General features: G+C 45.2%; 1 protein-coding gene and 1 long non-coding RNA gene across 4 annotated transcripts in view; both read right to left on the reverse strand.

Annotated features, from left to right (window-relative positions):
• Nucleotides 1-4,252: 4,252 nt before the first annotated feature.
• On the reverse strand, nt 4,253-15,554 carry LOC123129440 (uncharacterized). Its single transcript, XM_044549607.1, has 4 exons — nt 15,502-15,554; nt 10,900-11,446; nt 8,120-8,174; nt 4,253-7,026 (listed from the first exon to the last, which is right to left on the reverse strand). Exons 1-4 carry the CDS (start codon nt 15,552-15,554, stop codon nt 6,968-6,970), a joined length of 714 nt encoding a protein of 237 aa, XP_044405542.1. The 3' UTR covers nt 4,253-6,967.
• Nucleotides 15,555-16,964: 1,410 nt separating this feature from the next.
• Nucleotides 16,965-21,089, reverse strand: part of LOC123132036 (uncharacterized) — a 4,973-nt gene continuing 848 nt past the window's right edge. The window contains exons 2-5 of one of the 3 annotated variants that reach the window (XR_006464458.1): nt 20,850-21,005; nt 20,686-20,730; nt 17,842-19,196; nt 16,965-17,730 (exon numbers count right to left, since the gene is read on the reverse strand). This is a non-coding gene — a long non-coding RNA (uncharacterized lncRNA). Of the gene's footprint in view, nt 19,197-20,611; nt 20,731-20,849; nt 21,006-21,089 lie in introns of all 3 variants that reach the window. The other 2 variants (XR_006464456.1, XR_006464457.1) reach the window with 2 other exon arrangements.

The following is a 21,089-nucleotide window of genomic DNA, read 5'->3' on the forward strand; positions in this document are numbered from 1 at the left end:
TTATCCTCGATGGCAACGATTCAATACGTGCCTTGATGCCCCTTCTGTCACTGGGAAAGGACACCGCAAGATCGAACCCAAAGCTAAGCACTTCTCCCATGGCAAGAAAAACCAATCTCGTAGGCCAAACCAAACTGATAATTCGAAGAGACTTGCAAAGATAACCAATCATACATAAAAGAATTTAGAGAAGATTCAAATATTATTCATAGATAGACTTGATCATAAACCCACAATTCATCGGTCTCAACAAACACACCGGAAAGAATAAGAAGATTACATCGAATAGATCTCCACAAGAGAGGGGGAGAACTTTGTATTGAGATCCAAAAAGAGAGAAGAAGCCATCTAGCTAATAACTATGGACCCGAAGGTCTAAGGTAAACTACTCACACTTCATCAGAGAGGCTATGATGATGTAGAAGCCCTCCGTGATGACGGCCCTCTCCAGTGGAGCTCCGGAACAGGCCCCAAGATGGGATCTCGTGGATACAGAAAGTTGCGGCGGTGGAATTAGGTTTTTGGCTCCGTATCTGTTCGTTTGGGGGTACGTAGGTATATATAGGAGGAAGAAGTACGTCGGTGGAGCTTCGGTAGGCCCACAAGGGTGGGGGCGCGCCTGGGGGTATAGGGCGCACCCCCCTACCTCGTGCCCACCTCGAAGCTTCCTTGGCATAGGGTCCAAGTCTCCTGGGTCATATTCGAGAAGAAAATCACGTTCCAGAAAGGTTTATTCCGTTTGGACTCCGTTTGATATTTCATTTCTTCGAAACACTGAAATAGGCAAAAAAAACAGTAATTCTGGGCTGGGCCTCCGGTTAATAGGTTAGTCCCAAAAATAATATAAAAGTGGAAAATAAAGCCCAATATAGTCCAAAACAGTAGATAATATAGCATGGAGCAATCAAAAATTATAGATACGTTCGAGACATATCACTAGGTCATTGCCGTGCAGCTCAGCTATGCCGTTGGAGTTGATGGACTCACTTTATCTTCCAAGCCTTCCACAATTATCGTATTAGATGGCCTTAAGCCATATTTATTGTAAATAAGTTCTCTTTGGGAGACATCAATGTATTAAGTGTGTGATTTCTACTCTGTTATAAATCCTTTGAGTACTGTGTGTGTTAGCATTACCAATCCAGGGATGGCACTGAAGCACAGAGACTTGACCGTTTGAGATCGGGTCGCTACAGAATCAAAATAAGACGTAGATGGTAAGCAGTATGATGATCACCGCCCACAACTCTTTGTGTTCTACTCGTGCATATCATCTACGCATAGACCTAGCTCGGATGCCACTGTTGGGAAATGTAGCATGCAATTTCAAAAAAATTCCTATGCTCACGCAAGATCTATCTAGGAGATGCATAGCAATGAGAGGGGGGAGTGTGTCTACGTACCCTCGTAGACCGAAAGTGGAAGCATTTGACAACGTGGTTGATGTAGTCGAACTTCTTCTCATTCCGACCGATCAAGCACCGAACGTACGACACCTCTGAGTTCTGCACACGTTTAGCTCGATGACGTCCCTCGAACTCTTGATCCAGCAAAGTGTCGAGGAAGTAGATGAGCTCCGTCAGCACGATGGCGTGGTGACGGTGATGGTGAAGTGATCCGCGCAGGGCTTTGCCTAAGCACTATCACAATATGACCGAGGGTGTAATCTATGAAGGGAGGTGCCACACACGGCTAACAAAAATTGATGTGTGTTCTAGGCGCCTCCTCCCCTCATATATATAGGTGGGAGGGAGAGGGAGCAGCCAAGGGGGGTGCCCCAAGTAGGAGGAATCCTACTTGGGGGTCTCCTCCAATTCGGCCCCCTTCCTTATTAACCGGAGGGGAAAGGAAAGAAAGAGGGGGAGGGAAGGAAGGGGGAGGCCAAATCCTCCCCTTTCCTTCTCCCTTCCCCTCTTTCCTTCTCCTATTTCGGCCTATATGGGGGCACACCAGCCCCTTGTGGGCTGGTCTGTCCCTCTGTTGGCCCATAAGGCCCATATCTTTGTCGGAGGGTGCCCGGAGCCCCTTTCGGTGACCCGATATGTACCTGATATCCTCCGAAACACTTTCAATGTCCAAATACTATCGTCCTATATATCAATCTTTACCTCTTGACCATTTCGAGACTCCTCGGCATGTCCGTGATATCATTTGGGACTCCGACCAACATTCGGTCACAAAATCACATAACTCATACAACACAAAATCATCATCAAACATTAAGCGTGCAAACCCTACGGGTTCAAGAACTATGTAGACATGACCGAGACACCTCTCTGGTCAATAACCAACAGTGGAACCTGGATGCTCATATTGGTTCCCACATATTCTACGAAGATCTTTATCGGTCGAACCGTTATGACAACATACATTATTCCCTTTGTCATCGGTATGTTACTTGCCCGAGATTCAATCGTCGGTATCTTCATACCTAGTTCAATCTCGTTATCGGCAAGTCTCTTTACTCGTTCCATAATACAACATCCTGCAACTAACTCATTAGTTACTTTGCTTGCAAGGCTTCTTATGATGTGCATTACCGAGAGGCCCAGAGACACCTCTCCGATACTCGGAGTGACAAATCCTAATCTCGATCTATGCCAACCCAACAAATACCTTCGGAGATACCTGTAGAGCATCTTTATAATCACCCAATTACATTGTGACGGTTGATAGAACACAAGGCATTCCTCTGGTATCCGGGAGTTGCATAATCTCATAGTCGAAGGAATATATATTTGACATGAAGAAAGCAATAGCAATAAAACTGAATGATCAATATGCTAAGCTAACGGATGGGTCTTGTCCATCACATAATTCTCCTAATGATGTGATCCCGTTCATCAAATGACAACACATGTCTATGTTTAGGAAACTTAACCATCTTTGGTTAATGAGCTAGCCTAGTAGAGGCTTACTAGGGACACGGTGTTTTATCTATGTACCCACACATGTATCAAGTTTCCGGTTAATACAATTCTAGCATGAATAATAAACATTTATCATGATATAATAAAATATAAAATAACAACTTTAATATTGCCTCTAGGGTATATTTCCTTCAGTCGGCACTTGTCGCGGTCGTCGTTGCCGGCACCTCGCCCGGCTCCGCTCTGGGTGCGACCGCCGCCTCTGCCGGTGTTGCATCCACTGCTCGGGGCACCGCCACCATGTCCTTGATGCTTCCTCGTCTCCCACTTCTTTGAGAATAGGAGTTGTCCACCGCCGAAGCTCTCGCGGCCGTCGTCAAGGCGGTCCTCGACCATCCGCAACCGGCCCGTGAGCTCCTCGATGGAGAGCTCGCTCAGGTCAAGCAAAGTCTCGATGGAGAGTGCTACCTGAGTGAAGCGAGGTGGCACGACACGGAGAAAATTCTGCACGACTCTCGCGTCGTCCATGGTGTCACCAAACACGCGGAGCTACGACGCAAGGCTGGAGATCCGCATGGCGAAGTCGTCGATGAGCTCGCCCTCCTTGAAGGTGATGTTCTCGAAGTCTGCCCGCAGCTTCTGCGCGTTCGCCTCGCGCACGCGGTTGCTGCCGAGGCGCTAGGTAAGGATGGCTTCCCACGCCTCCTTGGCGCTTGCCTTCGCCGTGAGCATGTCATGCATCTCCGGCGGCGTGGCACGCATGAGTGTCGCCATGGCTTTCCTGTCCTCCTTTCTCTCGACCAGGTCGTCCTTCATAAGAACCCAGAGGCTCGCTGCATGGAGGTTGCACTCCATGATCAACGCCCACTCGCTATAGTTCGAGCGTGTGAGCATCGGAAAGGTGATGGGCACGCTATCGCTGATTGCGGTCTCATGCACGATCTCCCTAACCACGACCTCACCGTGATGGCCGCGCCTGGACCGGTTGCGCCCTCGCCGCTCCTCCGGAGGCGGCGACTGGGAGCCGTCATGTGATGGCTGCGACTAGGAACCATCTGAGGTGGTGCGCTGCTGCACTCCTTTTACACCAGCCATGGCTATCGAAACGAAGCTCTGATGCCAATTGTTAGCCCAAAAACTACTGGCTAGCTCTCTCTCGTACACTAACAAAGTTAGCAAAGTAAGCTGCAGCTGCACACACTGAGCTAGGAGGGCAAACACACATGTGTAGCAGGAGAAGCTCGCGTACTACTAGTGCGGCTGGTTGCAGTAGTAGTGTACTACTAGAATTTTTGATTGCTACTTGCGCTGATTTACAACGGGAGGAGTAGTGCTCTTATATAGCACTTGCAAACCGACTTTTTTTAAAAACAAGGCAAAAGATTTGTCATTTTCATTGATTAAGAAAAAGAGAGTTGCCCGATTAATTAGAGAAAAACCGGACGAAAACCTAGATTACAAACCCCACATGAGGCACACGCGGACGACCTGGCCACAAACAAGTTCACCTCACAACCAAACGACACACCATCGAAAGGTAGCACCGAACAACAAAGCAACGCCAAAGAGTCGACCACAGCGTCGAGGACAAGACAACTCCGATTTTGTTGGCCTCGCACCGACCTTAGTCCAGCACAACACCCGGAGAGCACCGTTCGCTGAAAACCGCCCTCATGGAGTCATCGTTGCTGCAATGACCCCGCCGCCCACAGCTCCGACTTCTAAACCAGCAAAAGCACACCCATTGGCACACCAGACCACCCAGCACCGCACGCCATCATTGTCGTTGCCACACAAGTCACAACGCCAACCTCCCACACCGCCGGTCGAACATCTACCGACCACGATGTTGTGCACGTCCAGCCTGCCGGAAGTGCAAAAGGGGCCAAGATCTCAAAGACGGCGCCCCAAAAGGGAAAGCAACGTAGAGACGACGTCGCCGTCCGATCCACCAGAAGGATCCTGACTTTCGCCCGAAGATTTTGACCCGAGAGGAGAGGTTGCATAAAACTCCTCAACGGGGCTCCCAAGAGAGATAGCGACGCCCACGGGCGGCGCCGCCGCCGGCCGGCCAGAAACCAGCCAAAGCTTTCTCCTGGAGAAGCAGAGCCTTCACTCCCACGCAGCCAACCAAAGTCAACTATCACCTCCGCTGACCCGTACACTCCTGCACAACAATCGCGTCATTGCCACACAGGAACCACCCTCGCACTCGATGTCGCTGCTCGGCCGCCAACGAGCAGCACCACCGCATCAGGCCCGCCCCGGCGATCCAAATCAGAGCATCACACCTTGCCGCCACGAAAACGAGCAGCACCGCCGCACCGCAGTCCCTGGCCCGCAGAGGTAGGCCAGCTCGAAGCCAGCAGGCAGGGACAGGAGGGCTGCCACCCCTCCCCATCCAGACCAGATCTGAGCCGAGGCAAGGAGCCCCGCACACCACCGCATGGACGGGCACCAGGCCACCGGATCTGCAATGCAGCACGCCTGGAGACGCCGCCGGGTCACTGTTGCCAGCCGCCGAGCAGGACGAAGAGCGCCCTCCCTCCACCAAAGGACGCGCCCGGCGCGACAGCAGCACAGTGCCCAGGCCCGACCCCCACGCCGCCCGAGCGGCCGCAGCGGTCGCCGTCGCCACGCAGACCGAGGCCGCCGCCTCGGGGCCCAAGTCCGCCTCGCCCTTCGCAACGGCAGGAGATCCCCTTCCCCTTAGAGGAACGGGGCCCGCCGCCACCGCGGCAGGGGCCGGTGACAGCGGCGGCAGAGGAGCAGCCAGGGACCGGCCTGGCGGCGCTAGGATCTGGGGGCCCTCGGGTCGCCTCGCGAGGGAGACGACGCGAGAGAGAGGGGGAGGGAGGGAGTTTTATATAATGTGGTTGGATAAGAAAAATACCTGCAAACCGACTTGAGTACACGTCAAGTGCCTAAGCGTGACTTTATCCCTGAGTGACTTTATGGCTTGCATAATCAGCTCAGCCATTTTACTAGAGAAAGCCTACTACTCCCTCCGTAAACTTTTATAAGAGCGTTTATAATTTTCAGACACAGCCGACAAATGGGGAAATGGACAGTTTTACCCTCGATCTGAAATTTCAGTCGTCTTCCTCCTCCAGAGCTCGCGTCGTCTTCTTCCTACAGGAGCTGGCCCGTCTTCCTTCTTCAGCGTGTCGTCTTCCTCTTGCAGGAGCTCGCGTCATCCCCTTCGTCCAAGCGCTCGGGCCCCGCCTGCAGGCACTCGCCCCCTTCGTCCAGGCGCTCGGTCCCGATCTCAGGTGCCCAGTTCGACCTCCGCTGCGCCCGCTTGGTTGCTGCCGCGCCCGCCCAGCTTGGCCGCCGCTGTGCCCGCTTGGTAGCCACCCCCGCCCAGCTTGGTCGTCGCCGCGCCCAGCCCACCTAGCTCGTCCCCGCCGCCGCAGCACGTTGCTTCCAGGCAGGTTCTCCTCGCCTCTCCTCTTGCACAACAGCAGAACTCAGATAAATTCTTGTGTGCAATCTTACAAATCAATTCTTCTGTACAGTAGAAGTCAGACTAATTTCAAAATTTTCTGCACAGTATCACTTGTGGGCAATCTTACAAATCAATTCTTCTGTAATCCATAGAGTGCTCCTGCATTTGAAAAAAAACAGATCGATGTGTTCTCACAGAAGATTCTTTTCATGAAATTTGCTCATGTAAGAATGAGAAAGCTGATGTGCACTGAATTGATCTTAGCTTCAAACAGACTGAACTAAACTGATAGGGGAGACAAGGAGTGCCTGGGATTTGAGGAGGGGGCGATGCCCAACCTATGACTCCTCTGTCTCCATAGCAACGATCTAGCTGAGTTGGAAATTAATCTGGTCGATTCCCATAACTAGGCATCTAGCTAAGTTGGAAATTAATCTGGTCGGAGCATGTGATGTTTTCCTTTGTTCCAATTTCTGCTTCTGAACATATTCGACAGTATTTGCCAGTCCGGTTGCAAGATGAATGGTGGATAATCTGATAAAATCTTCAGGCCATTAACACCACATCTAGTGAAATGCCAAGGAAATTTGTCTTAGCTTCAAATAGACTGAACTGAATTAGTCTTAACTTCAAACAATGCATCACATGATCATTCCAGTGTCCACTTGATTGTAATGTTCCCACCCGAATCAAGCGAATCGTACGCGTCTGCAAAATGCCAAGGATTACTAGATTCAGCAGATTGACACAAAATTTACAAATGGATCAGTTGAATGATCCTAGAGTACTCCTGCATTTCTATATAAATAAAAGGAGGAGTACCATGAAGGAGCATTTTATCTTTACAGCAGCATTAGTATGAATCTGTACAACAGCATCTAATGATACTCCATATAATTTTTTTCTCTAACGGAGTATTACAAAGAGTTCAAATTTGTTTGGTCAATCTGGGCAAATGTATATGAATCTCTACAGCTGAATAAGCTAATGCATATAAATTCACACTATTCTGCATTACTACTCTTATTCAGAAACTAATCCATATAAATTCAACGGGTAATTCTTCAAACAGGAACCATACTCACATTATCATGAGATGTTGCACTTGTTTGTCTATGCATTATTTACAGAATTTACAGGAGAATTCACTATGGGATGCTGCACTTGTCTGTCAAACTACAGACTATTGTACTCCTACTGCACAATACTCCTTGTTTAAATGGATCAACTATGACTGTCACAACATGAATCTCTACAACAGTATGAGGACAACATTCACAAGTTTAATTTCTACAGTATGCAAAATTTGTAAGAGCATTGTACTCCCACTGATTGTGGGCCAGGAACATCATATATAGCACTTGTCTGTATTAAAATTATCAGTTAGCAGAATTTACAGAGAGCAGAATCTTTGCAGCAGCATCTAATGATACCCCATATAAATTTATTACAGAGAGTTCAAACATCTGCATATCTAATGTTTTAACTTATGAACTTAACCAGTTCTGAACCATATAAACTGAAGATTGTGTCATTTGATGGACTTGTTCATGCAGATATAAGCAAGAGAAGCAGCAACACAATGGCAGCAGCTGTCGCTCAATCAAGTACTCCATCAACAAATTAGCAGCAGTAGCTCAAGCAAGTACTCCAGCAACAAACACAGCAGCAGCAGCAGTAGCTCAAGCAACAACAAAAGCAGCAAATTAGTAGCAGCATCAGGAGTAAATTAGCACCACACATCAACAACATCAAGAGCAATAGCAACAACAACAGCAACACAAAGATGTTGAACCTTGACCTGAATTGTTCTCCACCAGAAGAGGATGAACCTGGACCTCAAGCAAGTACTCCACCTGCAGGAGAAGAAGTTGACATGGAACTCCAAGAAGACATTGCCATGGAACTCCAAGAAGAAGTTGACATGGAACTCCAAGAAGAAGAAGAAGCAGTGCATGGTCATGATACGTCTCCAACGTATCTACTTTTCCAAACACTTTTGCCCTTGTTTTGGACTCTAACTTGCATGATTTGAATGAAACTAACCCAGACTGACGCTGTTTTCAACAGAACTGCCATGATGTTGTTTTATGTGTAGAAAAGAAAAGTTCTCGGAATGTCCTGAAAATCCACGGAGACACTTTTTGGAAAATATAAAAAATATTGGTGAAAGAATCAAGACCAGGGGGCCCACACCCTGTCCACGAGACAGGGGGGCGCGCCCCTCCCCCTGGGCGCGCTCCCCCTATCTCGTGGGCCCCCTGGACCTCCACCGACCTCAACTCCAACTCCATATATTCACGTTCGGGGAGAAAAAAAATCAGAGAGAAAGTTTCATCGCGTTTTACGACACGGAGCCGCCGCCAAGCCTTAATCTCTCTCGGGAGGGCTGATCTGGAGTCCGTTCGGGGCTCCGAAGAGGGGGATTCGTCGCCGTCGTCATCATCAACCATCCTCCATCACCAATTTCATGATGCTCACCGCCGTGCGTGAGTAATTCACCGTCGTCAGCCATACTACACTCTACAAGAATCTCAAGTTTCGCAAGATTAGAAGGCACTCCAATCGTTTGAAGCCATCCTTGAAAGAAAAGAATAAAAGAGAAAGGATCAAGTTTTGTTTGTCAATGCTTGACGAGACCACCTCAGCAGCTCCAAGACCTAAATTCATCAGTATGCACAACATTGTGCATATTGACGAAAAGTGGTTCTATATGACAAAAATGAACAGATGCTACTATCTCCTCCCCGAGGAAGATGACCCGGTCAGAACTGTTCGAAACAAAAACTGTATTGAGAAAGTGATGTTTCTGACCGCTGTCGTTCGACCTAGATATGACGCTGAAGGCAATATGACATTCTCAGGTAAAATTGGTGTCTGGCCCTTTGTGCAAGAGATTCCTGCTGCTAGAAGAAGTGAGTATAGAGCAAGAGGGACCATTGAAATCAAGTCCGTCAATGTGAACCGATGGGTAATGAGGAGGTATATGATAGAAAAAGTGGTTCCTGGAATAAAGGAAGTCTGGCCCGCAGATGATACTAATCCAATATTGATCCAGCAAGATAATGCAGGAACGCACATTCTTCCTGATGATGCAGAGTTTGCAGAAGCTGTGGCTACAACTGGTCTGGACATTAAAATAATGAACCAGCCTCCAAATTCTCCTGATCTAAACGCACTTGATCTTGGATATTTCAGATCCCTTGAGTCTTTGACCGACTGTAGAGCACCCACAACTATCAAAGAACTGATTCAAGGTGTGCAGGAAGAATTTGATGAGTATGATGCCAGAAAACTCAACAGAATATTTCTAACACTTCAGACCGTCATGGTAGAAGTGATGAACCATGGAGGGGAAAATTCATACAAAATTCCACACTTGCGCAAGGATAGATTGGAAAGGCAAGGAATCCTACCACCTAGGATTCACTTTCCCCGTGAAGTTTATGAACATGCCATGGATATTCTAGAACAAGATATCATGGAGTAGTGGAGTATGTCGAGACTTGCAATGCTTGCAACTTGTTGTCGAGTATGTTGAGACTTGTAGTGCTATGATGAAACTTGTTTGTGGAAGTGCATTCATGAGACTTGTATTGTTTGTGGATATGGATTATTTGTAAGTATGAAATGGATTATATTGTGTTGTTTGAAATGGAGTACTCCATATGTGTTGTTTGAAACTGAGTGTGCAAGTTTCTAAAATTATATGCAAGTTTCTTAACTTTATGGAAATTTCCAAATTTTATGTGGAAGTTTCTGTTTTTTTTTAAGTTTTCCGAATTATATGGAAGTTTCTGAATTTATTGAAGTTTTCTGAATGGAGAAGAGTGGAGAGGAGAGGACAAGAGTGGAGAGGAGAGTGGAGAGGAAAGGAGAGGACAGGAGCATGCTCTACAACTACTCCATGAGCAACACTAGATTAGTTGCTTAGTATATTTTCAATTAACAGTAAGCAAGCAACTCCAGCAAGCAATATTCTACTCCAGGTACCAAATGAAAAATTTCTACACAATCATGCTCACTAAATATTCTTCTCTAGCAAGCAATATTCTAGTATTGCTTACTCTATTTTCAATTAACAGTAATCAAGCAAATAAACAGTGAACCATCAGTAGATTCATTCCAAAACTTTCATGAGTACTCCTTGTTCGAAAGCTTGCTGGTGAATTAACAGTAAATAGTGAACCACCCGTAGGAGTAACTAGTGAAGGTTGCTGGAGTATTTTGAATCTCTGGTGAATACTCTTGCAAAAATTGACTCAGGAGCAAAGACTAAACACAAAATATGAAGTGACATCATCAGTAGTGCTCTGGTTGCTCTGTATACATCTACTACTCCCTCCATGTTCCTAATTTTTGTTCAGAACATCATTTAATTTCTGTAAATAATCATCACTCTACAGTGCATGGAGATCCTATCCCAAGTCTGTCTTAACAAAAAAGTGCAGAATTGAAATAATCATCAGAGCACACAATCTGAAGCAGAGAACACAAGCAGAGCATGAACAAGTTTTTCTTAGCATCTCTGAAGCAAAGCACAGAATCAGAGCACACAAGGGGACGAAGATGAAGTCTGACCTGATCTGCACAGATGACGATGAAGTTGAAGTCGCCCGGCAGCTCGAACTCCCCCTCGTCCGCCAGAGCAGCAACCGCATTTGCAGGACCTCCACGTCGTGTAGACCCGGCAGCAGCAGCCGCATCTCCAGTACCGGTGCTCCTCCTTGCAGGTCGAGGAAGACGAGGAGCGCCAGCGTTCGTCGCCGCCGTTGTCGAGCCGGAGAACGCTGCCACCGTCGTCGAGCAGGACAAGGCTGTCTGCTCCGCACTACTGCTGCTCTTCCTGGACTTCAGTAAAAAAAGCCAGCTTTGGCTTGAGCAGGAGAAGGTGGCGCACGCGACGCTGGCGAGAGGGAGAGGCGGCGCGGGCGAAAGGGAGGCGGCGACGGCGGCGCGGGCGAGCGGCGTGGGCGAGAGGAAGAGCGGCGCGGGCCAGAGGAAGAGCGGCGCGGGCGAGCTAGGGATTTCAGAGTGAGTGAGGAGAGGAGGGGAATCGCGAGTGAGTGAGGCGAGGGAGGGGCAAAATGGGAAACGACAAGATTTTCGTAGCGTTACGAAATTTGAACTACAATTCCTAAACGCTCTTATAAAAGTTTACAGAGGGAGTACTACTTAATGCATAGCCACAGGATGATGCCTCATATGCCATGTAGGATCGGGCGACAGAAAAAATAGGTTCGGATAGGAAAGCGGGATCCTCTGCAGGAGGCGGGTGCTTGGAGAAAAAAAGTGTGGTCCGGTGCATAAAGTTGAAAAGGTTGAAGTAAAGAGTAGAAATGCATGTGTAGTGAAAGTCACTTTTTATTCTTTGATGAGGCAAACTAGTAGTAGCTTGCAATGGAAAGAACAAATCAGCATAGATACTTTAAATTATTTTTTGTCATGAGGCATCTATATCCATATGCCACAATTGAATATGGCAAATCATATAATAGAGTTTGCTTGGCTTTCACTCGTTTCGGCAAAGTTTAATCTTTGTTCATTTTTGGCTTTCTCTCCGCAATGCCATGCACGGTTAGAGCCATGCATGATGATGATGATGTCTTGTGGCCGAATAAACAAATTGATTTTGTTAGTGTTAGAAGTAGAGATGGCAAATTATATGTACATTATGAAAGAATTTGGTTGCATGTGAAATTTGTTCCATTTTCCTTTCCTTTTCACACGATGAAACAGGCACGCGCAACGACTTGACGGTAGTTTCGCAAATTCTGAATTCAGAATGGTACAATCAGTAGCTCTGAATCTGAAGAAAGCTGGTTCAGATTTCTTCATGCCATCGGGTTGCATCCTACTACTACTTAATGCATAGCCATAGGATGATGCCTCATATGCCATGTAGGATCGGACGACAGAAAAAATAGATCCGGATAGGGAAGCGGGATCCTCTACAGGAGGCGGATGCTTGGAGAGAAAAAGTGTGGTCCGATGCATAAAGTTGGAAAAGTTGAAGTAAAGAGTAGAAATGCATGTGTAGTGAAAGTCACTTTCTATTCTTTGATGAGGCAAACTAGTAGTAGCTTGCAATGAAAAGAACAAATCAGCATAGATACTTCAAATTACTTTTTGTCATGGGGCATCTATATCCATATGCAACCATTGAATATGGCAAATCATATAGTAGAGTTTGGTTGGCTTTCACTCGTTTCGGCAAAGTTTAATCTTTGCTCATCTTTGGCTTTCTCTCCGCAATGCCATGCACGGTTAGAGCCATGCATGATGATGAAGATGTCTTGTGGCCGAATAAACAAATTGATTTTGCTAGTGTTGAAAGTAGAGATGGCAAATTATATGTACATTATGAAAGAATTTGGTTACTTGTGAAATTTATTCCGTTTTCCTTTCCTTTTCACACGACGAAACAGGCACGCGCGACGACTTGGCGGTAGTTTCGCAAAATCTGAATTCAGTATGCTACAATACAATCAGTAGCTCTGAATCTGAAGAAAGTTGGTTCAGATTTCTCCATGCCATCGGGTTGCATCTGGAGTAAAAAAAATGACCATGTTCAAACTTGCTCAATTTCACCTGATATTTTAGATGGAGATATAACGACCCAAGTTGTTGTTACAGAGCGTTTCATCATCACAGGATCTTTTGGTGGGGTGACCAAGGCTCGAACTCTCGACCTCAGGATCACTCGCTGTTAGCTATGAGACCTACGCGCTAGCCAACTGCGCCACCACCCCTTTGTTGGATTAAAGGAGAAAAAATGTTTCTTCGTAACAATTCTGTTGGTTCAAACTAAGCAAAGATCAACACTTTCCAAATCAGCTGGAGCGAATCAACCTGTGGTTGAGTTGGTTAGGTGGACAGTGGTATCCCCAACCCACCAGGGTTCAAATCCTGGTGCTCGCATTATTCCTGGATTTATTTCAGGATTTCCGGCGATACGTTTTCAGTGGGAGGAGACGTTCCCGTCGATGACGAGGCGCCTACGGTGACTTCGTAAATCTCAAGATGATATGCCGGCTCAGTCTCTCGGAGGTGCTCATAGGGGTAGGGTGTGCGTGTGTGCGTTCATAGAGGTGAGTGTATGCGCGTGTATATGAGCGTTTGTGTCTATACTGATGCTCAAAAAGAAATCTAGAGTTGAAGAAATGAAGAAAGGAACTGCACACAGTATGTTGCATCAGAAAGTCCACAACTCATACAATATGCTAACTGAAGATAACTTGAGCATTGGGTCATTCATGCCACCGCATCGATCACAACAGATTCTACCACCAAAAGGAAATAATCCAAGTCGCAACTTAATATCTTAATAACCAATTTGGTACTGTGCTGAGCGACCGCGGCTCGTCTTTGCGCTGATACAGACACAACTAACTGTGCCCTTACTTACGCAGTAGCTATGTCCGGCCAAACCTTCCATAAACAAGAACAGAAATTGGCACTTGTAATCTAGAACCAATGGTGTGCTCACAAAATATAGTAGTAGCCGCCCTAGCCAGCGACTTGGAATCAATCATCAATGGTGGCTGCAGCAGAACCCTTCACGTCGAACGGAGATTATGTTTACTTTTGTAAAAAAAAAAGCATAGGATGAGCACATGGATCAGTTGCAAATTCAACCAAGATGGGGAAAACATAACACTAAACATCAAATGAGCTCCAAAAGGAGCAAGAGTTCTAGTGGTTTAGTTTATACTAGTGAGCAACTCTGCATCAACCAGAGGCATCAGAATGTTCACAACTCATACAAAATGCTAACTGAAGATCAACTGAGCATTGAGTCATTGATTCTAAAACTAATTGTGTTGAGCGACTGTGGTTCCTCTTTGCGCTGGCATAGAACTAATTGTGCGCTTACTTACGCATCTGTTATATACGGCGAAATCCTCTGCAAAGAAGTGGCACTTGCACCGCCAATTCTTCTGTAAAGGAGAACATAAATTTGCATTTGCAGCATAAACTAGTAGGTAGACCAAGGAGGCACCACTTTTTGGATAAATGATGGATTTTATCAACTCAAAATAAAGAATTAACGGGATACAAACACAATGAGCACATACCCAATTACGATGGCAAAGAGCAAAGTTATATCTTGAGCAAATAAAATCCACCCTTTGTCAAAAAAAATAATATCTTGAGCAACAACCTGTCTACACAGCGCGTTGCTCCTCTTTATAGGAAACCGAGAATAGCATTTGTCAGTCGATCCATGGAATGGAGAGGGGTAGATAGTTCTAACAGCCAAGGGGTTTAGTTGACTCCATCCTTGACACGGAAGCGGAGCAGAGCATCTGAGTTTTCATATGTACGCTCATCTCTGAGAAAAGAAAATCTTCTTTGAGAATCAATGGCTTGTGCATCAGACTAGAATCAATGGCGTGTGGGGCAACAGAAGTTTGGTTCAATGTTGGAAGTAAAGAGCAATGTAGATGACAAGTTATATGTGGAAGAATTTGGTTGATTTCCACTCGGTTCAGTGAAACGTACTCTGTATTCTTGTAGTTATCTGGTGAACCAGCTTCGAGCTACAGCAGTAAATAAAAAATTAAACAAGATGGACCTGGTTCACCTGATAATTCAGGTGGTGATGTGACGACCCAAGTTGTCACTGAGCGTTTCATCGTGACATGGTCATTTTAAATTGGGGTGAGAGAGGCTCGAACCCTCGACCTCAAGATGGCAACGGGACAAAACCCACCAGCTTTTGCTTGCCCAAACTCATCCCCACGAGAAAATCACAAACCCGTCCCCGTCCCCATCAACGTGCGCGGGGTTACATTTTTGCCCGTCCCCTAAACCCATCAGGTTTTCAAAACCCACGGGGAACCCGTCCCCACGAGCAGTCAAAGAAAACAGCAACATTTGGAAAAAAAACAGGAGCATATTACAGCAGTAGGCGACGGCTGGGGGACCTAGGTTTAGGTTTAGGTTTCGTGTTGTGTGGGAGAGAGAGTCCTAAAGAGTGAGCAACACTGCAGCGACCGAGCGAGGGGTTGGTTTGTACTCCAGGGCCTCGACGCTGTGGGGCTCGGCTGCTCGGGCACTGTAGCTTTGGGCCACTTGAGTCAAGATGGATCGGTGCGTGCTAAATAATGTATTTTGACGGGTTTTGTCGAGTTTCGAGTTTGGATGGTACTCAAATGGGTTTAAACCCGCGAAACATACCGGGTTTTATAATGTACCCACGAGAAGCCCCGCGGGGATAGAAAGTCGCCCATCCCCGTCCCTAATAGGGTAAAAACCCACGGGAACGCGGGTTTCAGGGCCCCATTGCCATCTTGACTTAGGATCACTCCTTTGAGACCTACGCGCTAGCCAACTGCGCCACCACCCCTTTGTTGTATGAGAAACGATACAGCGGCTACTGTTCGTATACAAACCTGTGCGGGTATACAAACGTTGAGCAACTTCCCGAAGTCTATCTATCCTCTTCTAACTTCTTTTACATTAGGTTGTTGGTTGGTTCTTCCAAGCAATCGGTAAATCTAGGATTTTCATCTTTCTTTCTTTCTTTCTTTGCGTTGATAGGCTCTTCTCATCCTAAACCTACAGAATACGTGCTTAAAAAGGCTACAACACCGTATAAACAGAAAAATAAGAACGACGAGGACTCTATGGTCTCCTGATCGTTGCTTCACTCGTGGCTATGGATGGGCTCCACAGTGCCTTGTCTCTAGGGCGCGGCCTTGGTGGTGGGAACATGGTGCTCATGGGCGGAGCCCGTGGTTCAGGTGCGAGCTACCTACCATGGTCATGGGGATGGCGTGGTGTAGTGTTTGGCGACCATGGCGGTGGTGTGGCAGATTTCAACTTGCCGCACCCTGGTCAAAGGCGAGGTATGCTTGCCGGGTGAAAACCTTCAAAGGCTTTGGCCGGGCTAACGGAGGCGGCGTCCATGGACTTCGTCCTCTTCTTGAAGTCTTTGTCGTGGTTGCACCTTGTGCTTCATCGTGCTTCAGGTGAAAATCTTGATCCTTTGAATTGGGGCGGTGGCAGCGCTCCGGTGTCGTGTTCTTTCAAAAGGCACCGCCTTGGGACTCATGGTTCGTCGACTTTCAACTTCACCTTTTCACGGTGGCGATTCAAGGTTGAGGGCTTTATCGACTCCAGAGTGTGCTTAGTATCCATCTACTGTCTACTTGGAGTTGTATGGGGTTGTTGTCATTGACCTTCGCACCTATTATCTTGCCTTTAGTATGTGTTGTGGTCGTTTGCATCGAGTTGTAAGTTGGCCGTTGCTTTATACATAAAGCAAGGCGGAAGCCGTTTTCCATAAATAAGTAGCAATTTTCTTGCATCTATGGGTCATTCTCAACAGCGAACTGCTTGCTGGTTAAGCTACTATCCGGAGGAGCTTTGTAACTCGACCATTGTTGGTCGTAGCTTTTCTGGTTGATTTTATGAAATCCCTTTCGGACACAAATGTAACCATTGCAAAATTGTGTCTCCGTATATAGGCTTATATGGATAAAAAGTTGGAGCCGTGTGCCCCCTAAAAAGGAGGACGCAAGTCTATATGTAATATGTATCGACCAAATATATTATGCATGTACTAGTAAAAGTGCCCGTGCGTTGCAACGGGCTAACAACAAAAACTCACAAAAATTATAATGACCAACATAAAACAATTCAAGTTCATCAAATTGTGCCAACCTGATGTAAATCCTACAGATCAAATCAATAATTAAGAATAACTCATGTAAGAAAGAGGAGCCTGAGCTTTTAAAAAAAACGTGCACACCATCCTGGTTGAATGTGCTTGAATGGACGCTCCTTCTGGCGCTGCTAGTGGCCACCACTATGACTCCTTGTCCTCGTGGGCACGCGTGGGGAAGGAGCAGATCCTCCAGCGCAAGAAACAGCAAAACACACCAAGAATTATGAACCACTTTTAGCTATTTACAACAAATAGCCCAAGATTACACCACATGGTCATTAATAGCAAGATTGGATAAAAATAGCTTCTTGTATATTTATACACTCACACAGCAGGTCCAGTTCTTCTCATTGCCTCGCTGTATATTGTAGTCTTCACAGAATATTAATTACATGATGATGAGATTAACCGAAAAGACTACACTGAATTTTGGCATTTTGCCTATGCAGTAACTCAAAAGACAAACAACTCTTACAGAATAAGAATCGTATGTGTTTTCTTCCACAAAGATCATGAACAGTGGGTTTAGTTTTCTATTTTATTTCATTGTTGACCCAGTCTTTCATGGCTGCTTCATTAGGAACTTGAACATGAAAGAGGACGATAGGAAAGCCTCTTTTTATTATAGGTATATATATTCAGTAGCTCAGGCCTTTGTAGCAAATTTGTATAGGTCTGCTTGTTGTGCCTACCGAAGTATGCACATGTTTTTGACCTGCAAGTGCAGCTAGGGATGCCTGTAATTCAGACAATTAAAACACAAAGTTGATGATTTCTGTGTGTATGACACTTGTGTTCTGTACATGTCCCCATGCTTGCAAGTTGCATTTGCAGTGTATGGAACTAACCTTATATGGCTTATTTGAGGGGACAACAACAGCAGCCAAGGTGGCGGCAGGAAGTCCTCGACGTGTGACCTGGACAACGTCTTGGTCAGTTACTTGGAGATTATGCTTCCATTGCTCATGCTCGCCGGGACACACTGTCGTCACCGTTGTCGAAGTCTTTGTCGCTGGGGGCGGGACTGGTCCCTTCCTACTTCCTAGTTCCTGCTTGATTCTGCCATGACCTGATTGCCCTTGCAATGCAACGGGGGCCTAAATATTTTACGTGTTAGAAATAATACAATAATAGAACCCCACATAGTTCTTTTATAGAGAACTTCGCAAACCTCGACTAATCTATATCATGCAGGGAAAGTATCAATCATATATATCTTCAGAATCCCCATACACATCAAGCAGCATTATCTCCATTTTATTACTTTTATAAATCATTCTTATTTCCTCCAACCAAACTCACCATGTCTATATCCTTTGAGCTAAGGGAATATTTGTACTATGCAGAGGAGAAGATTAACATTCCATATTGAGAGAACAAATCAAGTTTAGTATAGGTGCCATGCCAGTGGCATGTTTGAGATCATGTCGTCATTGCTGAACCTTGTACTATGTCATCTAGCAGAACACGTTATCATTTGCGTCGTATATATTTCCCTTGATGCATGGGTGGAGCTGAACATGCCCTGAACTCTGATCTCCTTTCCTGCTTTGACTTTAATAAACTTGAGTACATAGTATGCACAGTACTACTACTGTACAACATATAATTAATATTTTACTGTGTGAAAAGAAATTAAGTCAAGACCCTGAAGAATACTACAAAAATATCTAAATGTCCACAACGATGTTCTTAAATTCTGGAGAAAGCTCGTAACCCAGATGTAGATTTCAAGCTGGAAGTTTTATGCACAATCCTTTGTATGTTTGGCAAGAAAAATAATATCAATGAGCTTCTAGCTTCTGCATCAATGAATATATACCAGAATCTAGCCTTTTGTACCCAACCAAACCTAGAAAACAAAGTCTAGAGAGAGGGGGGGGGGATAGAGTCTGTCCACTTGCTCTGTAACATTAGGAGCCATGACACGCCAGTTTTCGGCTCAACTATTCGAAGTATAAACCACTTTTACTACTGAGTGCCAACTCGAGAAACAAAATCCCATTGTCATCTTACTACGTAGCAGTAAGCGTTAATTAAGAAGCAATATCTCATATTGTGTAGCTAGAAGAAATTAACATATTAGTCATTAAAGTTGACTCACGGCATTCTTCCTGGGGGCATCCAGCCCTAGTTGATAGCAAGAATTCTTCATGTACTCTTTGGTCGCCTTTCCGCACGTCACCTACGGCATAGTCATAACCTGCACGAGCGAGTGCCAAGAACCCAAATTAAATTAATCGTCAAATAACAACTTGGAACTTGTGAAGAAGCACAAAATGCTAGAGTCCAGAAATAAAGGCAGATTAATTCTACTAAAGTTTTAAGATATTGATCTTTATGGTTTGATAACATGTGAATAGGAATTTTGGAAAAAAGTGGTGGCAAGTCATACAACAGACAAATAAATTTGTCCAAGAACTGATCCTCCATGTCCGGAGAGAACAATCACAGCTACATGGAAGATTTCTACAAGTTTAATTGAAATTTTATGAGCATATTAACATCCTCCGAAGTCTGAATCTCTCCACCTTCCACTCCATGGGCATTGTCTTCCATGTGATAAATGTAACTACTTCGCATGAAAGGTATAATATAAACTCCCAACAGAAGGTCAGAATTAACATGTTCAAATCCCGCACTTGTATTGATGGACAAACGGTTCATGACTTGCACACAGACAACTCTTGTGTGGTCAAGAAAGGGACCCATTCATTGTTGCTTCTTTGTTTCTCTGATCAGCTTTTTCTAGGACTGAACTGAAGAAGAGGTTATTTAGATTCAGAACCTAAAACATTGCTTGTTGTAGAGTCCCTCTCTGAATTCCACATTTTTTGCAAGAGCAGTCATTGTACATCAAAATTTACCATGTGATTCATCAGGAAAAAAAGGAATGGAAAAATGCCATGCTACAAACATAATATAACTGAATACGCATTGTCATATACAGTACGGATTATAAGACGCATAGCTTTAATATCATCATTTTCCCACAAAAAAATCTCTAATATCAACATTTTGCAGAGGGAAAGGCTTTAGATTTTTAGTGCATTAACATCAAAAGATAGCGCTAACAATAGAAAAGAAGTGGCTTATATTTAGAGAAGTGGTACAGGAATGAAAGGTAAGCAATATACATAAATAGCAAGATATTCTATGATACACACACACACATCAGGTTTCTGATGGTCCACACAACATCAGAAATAACAATATATATCTAGAAAAGAACTGTGTGGGGTTCTGTTATTCTGATCAATTGAGAAAGCCACAGCCTCCTTCCCATGAGAGCATGATCCGTGAATTGCAGCAGCTAGCCACTACAACATGAGAGGAGCATAGTTGCACGGCAACCGTCGGTGACCCAAGTGTAACGGAACTAACTGCTTGTGTGATCTTAATACGAATTAAATTGATGTACCCAATACGTTTGTCAAGACAAATCCAAAAACAAAACTGCTTGTGCGACCATACGAATTAAATTGCTGAATCTCGGTTAGTGGAAAAGATATTAATAACCTACAGGGTAAGATTCCAATCCTAATGTTTGCTAGCATGCATAACAATGTGACTCCCAGCATGCACCAACAATACGAAAAAATTAGAGTTGGAAGGCACCTGAATTCCTAATACAGAGAACATGATGAGCAAAAACTAATTCAAGTTCAACAGAACCAAATCCTACAGCTCACCCATCTTATGAGGTAAGGGTTCCTGCTTCCAAGATATATTTTTCTCTGCAAATTCAGATGAACATTATAAGGATAATTAATACATGGCATGGCCATAAATTATATCCGAAACAAAATTTGTTGAAGCAAGAACTTGAGCAACAATTTCCAACGGCGTGGGTTACCTCTGATCTCTGTGGAGGTGAGAAGGTCCTAAGTGAAGGACGAAGCAGCCATAGTGGATCCATGACCAGAGATGGCATCCTGTAGATGCCAAACCATAGAATATAGGGCATGTTTGCTAAAAGACCGCAACACCTCCGATAGCTCAATTAGGTCGGCTGAAGGTAAACAACAATTAAAACTAAAAATGCGCATCAAAGATAAATCGAAAAAATGCGCAGCAAAAACAAAAAGCATGCACA

Source organism: Triticum aestivum, chromosome 6A (assembly GCF_018294505.1).
Source record: "Triticum aestivum cultivar Chinese Spring chromosome 6A, IWGSC CS RefSeq v2.1, whole genome shotgun sequence".
Classification (NCBI taxonomy): Eukaryota; Viridiplantae; Streptophyta; class Magnoliopsida; order Poales; family Poaceae; genus Triticum; species Triticum aestivum.